Source organism: Quercus robur, chromosome 3 (assembly GCF_932294415.1).
Source record: "Quercus robur chromosome 3, dhQueRobu3.1, whole genome shotgun sequence".
NCBI lineage: Eukaryota > Viridiplantae > Streptophyta > Magnoliopsida > Fagales > Fagaceae > Quercus > Quercus robur.
Genome location: NC_065536.1, coordinates 18311831 through 18322767, shown reverse-complemented (window position 1 = coordinate 18322767; position 10937 = coordinate 18311831). Strand labels below are relative to the sequence as shown.

Genomic DNA, 10937 nt, shown 5'->3' with positions numbered 1-10937 from the left:
TGTTTTTCTAATATTTAAGGGTGAGGTGGGTAATGAAGGGCAAATAAATTGAAGTTTAAGTAGGCAAAGTGTTAAGTTTTAAACCATAAATAGGTAAAGTGAAATGGACCAAATCACATATGAGTTTATTGTAATTTCCCCATATATATATATATATATATATATATATATATAGACACACACATAATCCAACTTATTTTCTATCTTCTTTTATCAAATTTCATCAACAAATAAAATATAACTTTTTTAATGGAAAGTTGCATCACATAACATTTTGTCTTTATTAAGCAATGAATCGATGCTTATACTCCAAAGTCAAATTTGTACATGATCGAGTTGATTTATTCTTATGGCTTCAAATCAAATTTCTCTTCATAACTTGCCAGAATTTTTGTACTATAACCAGTGACAAAGCTATTCTTTGACTTTTTGGGGTATATATATATATATATATAGATTACTTAGCATTTTTTATGCAAATGACTCCATTTTTTTTTTTTTTTTGAGTAAATGACTTGGGTTGTTAAGTTGTTTGATCTATTTATTATAGAATGAAGTTGTTTGACTTTGATTATTTTTTGTTTGGGACATAAAGTTAGAAGTATGGTTCTTTTTATTTCCTTGGCAATGTTAATTGGTTTTTTAGTTCCATAATATTTGACATATAATTAGCTGATAAATATGATGTATATTTGATTGGTAAATTATAGGAAACCTAGCTACAATATTAGATTTATTTCTAAAGAAAAAGGCAAATAATTCAAATACAATTATTATGTGTCTTTTATTTAGGTTTCGTTTGGAGGTTCATAAGGGAATAAAATATAATGATCATAAGGAAATAGAAAGGAATGAAATGAAATGGAATGTATTTAAGCAAAGGAAATGAATGAAAAAGAATGGAATAGAATAGAATTAAGTAATTTAGATTGAATGTTTTAAAATAAAGAAATGAAAAAGAATGAAAATGTATGGAATCTAAGTAAACTTGTCTGAGAGTAATATAGAGGAAATGGAATGGAATCATTTTATGATAATATTACAATTATACCCTTATTTTAAAATAAAAGGTTGAATATATAGAGGCATTTTGAGAGTTTTAGTAAAAAATTCATTAAATCTAATTATATTCCCCCTCATTCCTCCCAATTTCCGCCAAGAGGAGGGGAGGAATGAAAATTTGAGATTTTAAAAGAATAGAGAGAAATGAGTGTTCCCTCTTACCCATTCCATTCATTTCCACTTAAACTTCCAAATAAGGAAATAGACTTTTCACTCCCTTCATTAAACTGCCAAACAAGGGAGGGAAAGAATTTTTTTAAATTATTCTTTTCATTTATTTCCATTCCATTCCATGCCCCCCTCCCAAACAAGGGCTTAGTGATTGGTCGAATGAATTTATTTAGAATGATGACATAAATATTATAAATTTTACTTGATAAGCCTCACAAATTGATGTATTTTAATCGTTGAGACAAAAAAAGTAATTAAGACATTTATTTATTATATTGTTGATGCGAAACCAAACACATCCAATGCTAAATTAATTTGTAAATATTCTATAGAAACATTGGTAGTAGTTTTGGGATTTTATTTATTAATTATGCTATTAATGTAACACTAATTACCTTTAATATATTTTCACATTATTTTGTAAGTATTTAGTATCTATACTTCTATTTAAGGGGCTACTCCTATTTGGACTTGAATTTTTTTTGGTTCCAAAATACCCCTATTCACTAGGTTTAAGTATGAACAAAACTAAAGGATAGTTTGATAAAAATACATTTCTAACTTTTACTAAAACATTGCCTACAAATTAGGACCATAATATTTTATTTTTATTTTTTATTTTTACAATTTCAAGCAAAATAAATCCTAAATATTAGGATTTTAGAATCCTCAACTAATTGCCTACTGACCAACACGGTTTTACATTTAAAAAAAAAATTGTTTTAGGTATTTTTATTCCTAAAAGTTTGCCTATTATTTAGAAGCAGTTTCCTCCACAATTTTATAATTTTATCTTTAAAGATAACTTCCCCAGTATCATTTTTCTCTTTCAAACTTTACTTATATAGCAATTGCTTATAGAGTCATCATATGAACGGTTGGCTTTTTTTTTTTTTTGTTTTTTTTTTTTTGTTTGTATTTTGCAATTATATTCTAACACAATTGATTCTCTATTTTCTGTATAGTGATGAGATGGTGAAGTTGAAGTAAATGCAAAGGAATTTAAGAAACTTTAAGAACCAGAAAAATTAATTGACAGAATCCTCACATGAGCAATAGGTACATTTTTTTTTCTTTCTCATTTAACTTTGCATTTTGCAACTATTTTCTAACAAAGTTGATTCTCTATTTTCTGTATAGGGAAGAAAGGGTGGAGTTGAAGTAAATGCAAGGGAATTTAAGACCCAAACAATTCATTGAAGGTATGTTCTTAAATTCTTAGTAGAAAATTTCATTAAAATTTTGCATTCTAATTATAGGCTTATCTCTTTTGTGTTCAACGGGAACCCAAGTAGTCAAGTACTCAACTAATGCAGCTTGGATGTATCATTGGCTATATATTCATTTATAGAGAGACACGTATGAAAGAAAGTTTTGGAGTGGGATTCTCACACTTCTTCTTAGGATAACTCCGTTGATGATAGAGTTCTAACTCTATTCAAAATGGTGGATTTTGCTGTATTATCAATAATCAATATATATATAAAAGCAGAGACCTCATGCGAGAGTGCATGAGATCCTGCCATATGGCACTCTGATATTGCATTTAACTTTTTTAACCTCTTTCTCATTTACCTTTTTTTACTGTTACCGAAAAGATTGTGTTAACTTCTTCTTCTTTTTTTTTTTTTTTTTTTCTTTTTTAATTTTTTTTTACTGTTAGCATTTATGTTGTGTAGTGCTATGTAAGACTCCATTCTCTGTCATCTCTTCAAAAAGCTTAGCTGTTGTTTCCTCTTCTTCTACAAGATTTAGTCGTTTCAAATTGCCAACCTCTCTATCTTCCTCATAATTAACATTGCTATTCTTACGTTCCTATTTTCATCTATTATAAGTGAAATGAACCTAAGAGCATCCATAGCAGCTGTTGTATAAATTTGCCATTTTACTACACCAAAGGTCTACTTTATTATTTTACCACATCATTTTAAAACATCCCATTTATCAGATGTTTTATCATTCAATTATATAAATTAAAATAATATTTACTACACATTAAAATAATATATTTACCCAAAACCCAGCAAATATACAAATGCACAGCCAATGGCAGTCGCCACCACCCAAGAACCAACAGCCACCGCTACAACCACCGCCACAACAACAACCACTGCTACAACCACCACCATAAACTACATCCACAATCACCGGATCCTCCAACAAATTCCAAATCCAAAAACCTCAACAAAATAATAATAATAATAATAATAATAATAATAATAATAATAATAATAATAATAATAATAATAATAAACTCAAAATCTTCAACAAAACTCCAACCCAACAAATCAATCAATGAAAAAACTCAACCAACCATCGGCGGCAAGATCGGCAAAAGCAAAAGCAACAAAATATCAAATCCCAATAAAGCTGAGATTCAGAAGTAGAAGAACATACCCTTTTTCTTGGTTCAGTCCAAGCAACAAAACCCAGATTCGGTAAGCCCTAAAAGACAAATCTGAAATCACCCACCAGATTCTTCTACTCCACAGAACCCAGAAAAATTAAAAAAATAATTAATATCTAAAAAAATAATCTTCTTGGAACAATTACTCGTTGACTCGTGGAACAAAGCAAGAGAAGAAAAGTCCAACGGAAGTGAAGCTTCTGGAGAAAGAAGAAGAAAAGAGGAAAAGAGAGTGACAGAGATGGAGTGGTAGAGAAAGAAAAAAGAAAAAGAAAGAGAGAGAAGAGAGAAAGTAAAAAAGGATGAGAGAGAATGAATAAAAAACTATTTTTTTTTTAGCATTCTCGTCCGTACTGTAGCAAATTTGCAACGGTACTGTTCACATGTGGTAAATTTTATGAGATTTGGTACATCTGATAAAAGGAATTTTTGGTGTTTGATGTGGAAAATGTGCCAAATATTTGACATTTGACACATTTGCCACACCTGCAGCGGATGCTCTAAGGGTCATTGCCATAATATATTTAAATTCAATTACTATCTCTGTCACGTCTGCTCTTCATCAACGTTAAACCCGTCAATAAGACTACCCAAAAAAAGGAGAAAGAAAGATGATTGCTACTCAGGAAGAAAGAGAGAAAGAACTTCAAGGCTAAATAAGATATTCACAGATACAAACAGAGCAATCTTCAAGGGCAGACCTAACTTGCTTTTAATTGAAGGTTAATCATTCTTCTTCTTTTTAATACGAATATAGTGTCTCTATATTTATGCAATTTTTTTTAATCCGTTCGTTTGTTTATTTTATTTGAAAGATCGACTTTATGAACAGAAAAAGTTGATGCATGTTATGTGTTTTGATGGGACTGGCGAACTCACCATCTGATGGGACTGTCAAACTCACCTTTCTTGGACAACCTCATCGAGACCGACGAGGCTGTCCTCTGAGACGAACTAACCACATGTCCATATCACTGACGAAGGTAACAAAACCATTCAATACAGCCAATAATGTCCCGAGCAGTTACAAGACCAGCTGTACAGACTGTTGGATGCCTCATTAAGGCACACATTACTAAGCATGAGACGTTACCAAAAGAGACATTAAAACCACATTAACAACCACAACAACTAGGGGCTGTGGGAGCATATATAAAGCCCTCACAACACCAACACAAAGGACACAGACACACCTCAAAGCATTTCTAGTTATTCTGATACTTTGTTATTTCCTCAAAGTTCTCTTATACTGACTTTGGCATCGGAGACGTTGTGGCAGGCACCACACCGGTGTCCACCTTAAGGGAGCTACCTTACCAGTTTCACAGTGACACCGACGAAGATACGGCTCCATCTGGACGAACCTATAAGACTGACGATTTGCACTTCATCATGTTTAATTAAATTTCTCTAAGAAAGATGTTTTGTAATCCTTTGATTCAATTTCTTAGAGTGCTACAGTCTTCTATATATGTGGTAATTTGTAATTTTTTTTTATTTAACCAAAATTGAAGTAAATTTCGTATATAGATTTTTAGATTTGCTATAAGACTTACTTTTTTCTAGGATGTTTCTAAGAGCCAGGATGTTTCTTTTTATGTTCGCAAGCACTAAAAGTATCTTCTCAAATCAATCTCATAGTGTTAGCTTGTTGGCTTAATATGTTTCTGTATATGTTCACATACGTTTATGTTTTTGCTTAATGGAGTTTGATAGTTTGACAGCTGAAAGTTTCGTCTAATGATATATGTACTAATCTTTCCAGTTCTTCAAGCAGTTTTTGGCTTTCCTTGACATAAATCAAGTAGGACCCTTCCTAGAGGGTGTTTGTGCTTTCATTGTGACCAAAGATTAGAAACAATTCTCTATTCACTCTCCAAGGTATTTTGTGCTTAAAGTCATTTGTTTCATATATATTGATAAACAGTATGATTCTTCCATATGTTCTACAATATTAGAAAGGTCCATTCTCATCTTGATATGTAGATGACATTAACCTACGATGAACTCAATTAACAAGTTCAAAAACTCCTTCAATTTGCATTTAGTTGTTCCCATAAATAACATATATGAATTTATATATTTGATAAACTTAAATATGCACACAACGAAATTTGCTTAAATATCATTTTCATTCCTTTGGTACAACCTGCAATTAACTCCAGCAAACAAAGTGTTGGAAAGACCCGTCTCAAGGAAAGAGGCATTTTTACCGATGAATATTGGTATTGGGTTTGTATGGCAACACTGCTGGTTTAAATAAATATCGAAACGGTTGTAGTAAAAAAAAATTATTTAAATGTTGATCTATTCATTTCAAAATGGATGGGGATATGATTGGAAAAAAATTTATAATGATTTTAATCCAAATTTATTTAGGTACTAAAAAATTTAGCTAAATATCATATTCCTCTTGAGGAATCTCATCTAAGTCATTAGATAACAATTTAAATTAATGCAGTGTTTACACTTAAAGATTAAATTATCACGGGGAGCCTCTTTATTGGCTGATCATCATATACTCCATAAAAGAAAATTGACACGTGAAAAGAAAAGAATACAAGAAATAGAGGGGCACGGTATTTGACGGTTATAAATAGTTGAATGTCACGTGTTTAGAGGCTTTTTTATTTTTTGGGTAAAATAATGATTTGCATAAATTATAATTTGGGATTATTACATTTTCTGATTACACAAAAAAAAAAAAAAAAAAAACTTGAGGTTTGATGAGTATTATGCATTTAACTCCAAGTATTACTCCACGTTTTCACTTTTCCTTCTTCAGTTTTTTTTCTCTTCCTTTATGAAGGCTTAACTTTTTTTTTTCTTTGCATAAAAAAAATTAATTTTTTCTTTTAAAATTTTTTCAATAACTGGTTTCCCTTAATCTCATCTCACGTTTGGTTTTTTTTTTTTCCCCCTTAAATCTCTCTTTTTTTTTTTTTTTTGGAAGAAAAAAAATACTAAAAAGTAGAAATCAATCATATCCAAAAGAAATCCAAAAAATTTCAAATACCACATTCAAACCCACGTTCAACTTCTATCTCCCCCCCCTCCCCCAAAAAAAAAAAAAAAACCATGTTCAAATTTATCCCAAAAAAAAACCCTACTTTCAAATATTTAACAAAACTTTTGGATAACTACTACTAAAAAAAAATTCAAATTCTTAAAAAAAAAACTAGCCTCTGAGCACGCTCGTGCTCAGAGGCTCTTTTATTTTTTAAGTAAGGGTTAATTTAGAATATTTATTATAATTTGAGATTACTACATTTTCCAATCATAAAAAAACCTAGGGGTGTGATGAAAAATTAAATAGATAAAACAATTTGAAAATTAACAGGAGAGTGATCCTATTTTTTAGGCAATGTTTTAGTAGAAGTTAGAGTTGCATTTTTACCGTATTCTTAATTAATTGCTATAAAAAAAAAGCCACATCGACAATTAATAAATAAAATGAAAAGTTGATGAAAGAAATAATAAATAAAATGAATTTTAAAATCATATAAAATGCACACATCATATATAACTCATTAACTATTCAAAGCTTTTTGAGCTTGTCAATCTTCAACTCATTAACAAAAAGGGATATGCCAAACTTAATTGCAACCAAAAAGATAAAAGAGAGATGATAATAAGAATAGATAAATCCCTTCAATTAATTATTTGGTCAGTTTTTAAAAGGCTATACATAATAACATCGATAGTCTTCCCATGGACAATGATGTATTTCTGAAGTACACCTTCCTTTCGAAACCCAACCTTTTCCAAAACCCTTTGTGAGGCCTTAGTTTCCACATTAACATAGCCTTCCAATCTCTCCATACCTGGAAACTCTTCAAACACCCTAGAAATAACCATTTTCACTGCCATTGTGGTTATACCTCTGTTCCAATACTTTGATCCAAGAGCATAGCTGATTTGCCCTCTACATATCTCATTGTCAGACCCTGGTTTGACACATATGAATCCAATTGGAAGGTCCTCCAAACATATAGCCCTATACCATGGGTGAGGAATGGCAACTTCCTTAAGATAATCAAGTGCATCTTCTCTTGAAGTGTAGTACCTTAGTCTGCTTGTACGAATTACTTGATCATCGCATGCCCATTCCATGAAGTCTTCCACATCAGATAATTGATAGGGGCGTAGTTTGATTTCCATCTTATTAATCTCTCTAATTAACGTCCTGGTCTTGTAGCTAACACCAAACACTATAAATGATTGCTGAATATTTAAGGGAAAAAAGAAGAGAGAATAAATATATAAAAAGGAGCAGGTTATAACTTATAAGGACCAAGCAATAGAACTACAACCTAAAAGGAGCAACAAGAACTAGGGAACCAAAACAGAAAAAAATGTATTGATTCAAACATGTTTAACATAACAAAGGAAACATACTGCCAATGTTCTGCTCTTTCACTTCATACTTGTCCTGTTTTATAACACTAGCAAAGGCTCTAAAGATTTTCTTGCACACACAAACTAGTACAATAACGCTACCCATTACAACCACATGACACATGGCTACAATAATTGGCTGAGAATTCACACAACTTAGATGCTTTTAGTGACCGTCACAGCTTGTGTCCAGTGCACTAGAGCACTAGATCACATATGATGTGGATACGTGTCTAAAATTTACCACATGTCTGAATCATGACGTGTTAGATCTAGTGCACTGAAAACAAGCTTTGCCCTATAGTGACTAAGTAGATATCCCTCTACAATTGGTTAGAATTCCCTATTGAGTCATCTTCCAAGATATCCCTCTACAATTGGTTTCAGGAGCTTGATTAGTAGGACTTTACTTTCACAAGACTCCAGAGGATATAGATGCACTCTACATGGAAAATGTTGGGTCGTTTGACATTTTTAAATTTTCAAAGTGATGATAAATCCATCTATATGTTGAGTGGGGATGCTAGTGCTACACACATCATATGGTCAACTAAACAATAAATTAAATTGAAATTACTTGAGCACGGATCAATCAGAATGAACACACAAAGATATTAACCAGAGTCAAAAGCAGCTTAACCTTCATTCTACACTTTTTGAAGCTAAACATAAAGCATTTCCCATCAATCACAGAACTTAAGTCAGCAACACCAACAGGAAGGACTGATGAATAAACTTGTTGATGACTAATTTATAGCCAGCCTATCTAACTTTCTTCCTGGTTCTTGTTTGAATTTCATTATCCTATCCAACTTTCAACTCCAAAGTCAAAATTTTCATTGTAAACAAACATGACTAGTATGACTGCCGAGGCATGAGTGTGTGCATACTTGGTATCTAGACTCCAGTAGTGAATTCCAAATACAAACTCCAAAAGAATAGCTTCAGTTTTTTTTTTGGCTGAGGGCTGCTCTCATAGCAAGAAACTGTTATGGTGCCCTCTCATCTCAAATAATGGTGGGTCTCACTACTTAAAATTTTCCGTACCAAATTTTCCCCAACCTGTGTATGTATTGTATTTGCATGCTTTGTTTTGCTAAGATGATGCCCAACTTGTGAAATAAATTATCCCTGAAAAGAGAAAGCAAAGGTCTCGTAGGAAATCCAATATCACACTTGAACAGAATGAATTATAGAACTAGTCGAGCCAGCTGAGCTTGTCAGTCTTCACTGCATTAACAGAAACTGATAGACCAACCTCAGTAACAATAGATTTTAGAGCAAAATCAAAATTTCAACCAAAAAAAAACCCTTAAAACGATTATTTTGTCCGTTTTTAAGAAATTGTACATTGTAACATCAATGGTATCCCCGCATATTTCCTAAGGAAACCTTCCTTTTGAAACCCAACCTTTTCTATATCCCTTTTGTGAGGCTCTAATGTCCACATTAATATTGCCTTCTAATCTCTCCAAATCAGGATCTCTTCAAACAAACTAGAAATAACCATTTTCACTGCCAATGTGGTTATACCTTTGCCCTAATACTTTGATCCTAGAGCATTGCTGATTTGGCCTCTTACTCCAATCCAATTGGACTCCAGACATGTTTGTAGAAAAAGAAATTTCTATGTGGCCGTTGCCATTATTTGATTAAAAATTATTTCTAACTTGAAGAACAAATTCAACTTCAAGTGAAATTTAATAGGTTCAATAATACCTCAATCGAGAGCACGTCTTAGCAAAGAGAAAAAAATAAACATAATAGGAACAATAAAATTAAAGTAAGATCAACAACTACGGAATTATGATGAGAGATTGACAAACATATTGAAGATGACTTAACTAAAGAAATTAGGATTAAGAGCTCAGAAAGTGATGTAACTTACTTGAATCAAATTGAAGATCACAAATACAAGAGCCGAATACCAGTGTTGAAGATGAACAAGAAGGCAATTACTACTGCACTAATCCTAGTTGTAGATGAACTACAAAAACTACCTTTATGCCTAGATTAAAAGAAAACATGATGTGTTATTGAAGATTGATGTGTGTTATGTGTCCATGCAAAACCCCCTTTTTATAGGCAAAGATGGCAGCTATTTCCCGTCCATAACTACCCAAAAAAGTTAGTATTTTTTATGTCTTGAGTGACAAGCGTCTTCAACTCTTTATGAAATGAACAAGTGTCATTTTACATAGTAGCATGGCTGCCAAACCAACACACTAACAAGGATGACTCACTCAGTTCTTGCATGGGTTGAAGTTAAAAAGCTATTGCCAGGCAGCCCCCTTGTGGAGAAGCAATGGCTGCCATCGAAGTGAACATGGTGACAAATAGGGGAAACCTCTGTTTAGCAAACATCATCTTAGCTCAAAACTTCATGCTTGATTCTTAACAAAATCATTTTATTTATTAAAACCCATTTAAATTCGTAGAGTTAATCAAGAAAAGTACCGGTTCGGTCAAGAGTATATAAAAATATGGGTGTAAAGTGCAAATTACACCTCTAAAATTATAAATTATACTCTGTTATGTCTATATTTTAAGGGTCTTACAAAATTTGAATTTTACTCTCTAGAATTTTTAGAAAAAATTATAAATTATATTCTATTAGTAGAGAAATTAGATTCTTCATTCATATTTTCTCTCAAATTATAAATGATATTCTGGTTCATATTTTCTGTTAAGGGGCAAAAACAAGATGTAATTTGATCTTTAGCCTTTAAAAGATTAAATTTTTTTTTTTTTAAAATGTAAAATTTCAAATTCCAAAGATCAATTCTAAAAGCTCAAATAGTGTAAAACACTATAGCTTATTTAGAACTCCAATTTTAAAAACATGGCTTAATTGTTTTTACTCTAATTTTTCTAAGTGCAGAATAAAAGTAAATAATAG

The 10937-nt window shown here is 31.6% G+C and overlaps 1 protein-coding gene across 1 annotated transcript; it reads right to left on the bottom strand.

Moving 5' to 3' along the window:
- Positions 1-7272: 7272 nt before the first annotated feature.
- LOC126720049 (uncharacterized) lies at positions 7273-8751 on the bottom strand. Its single transcript, XM_050422521.1, has one exon. It carries the CDS (start codon positions 7799-7801, stop codon positions 7292-7294), a length of 510 nt encoding a protein of 169 aa, XP_050278478.1. The 5' UTR covers positions 7802-8751; the 3' UTR covers positions 7273-7291.
- Between the last annotated feature and the right edge of the window lie 2186 nt (positions 8752-10937).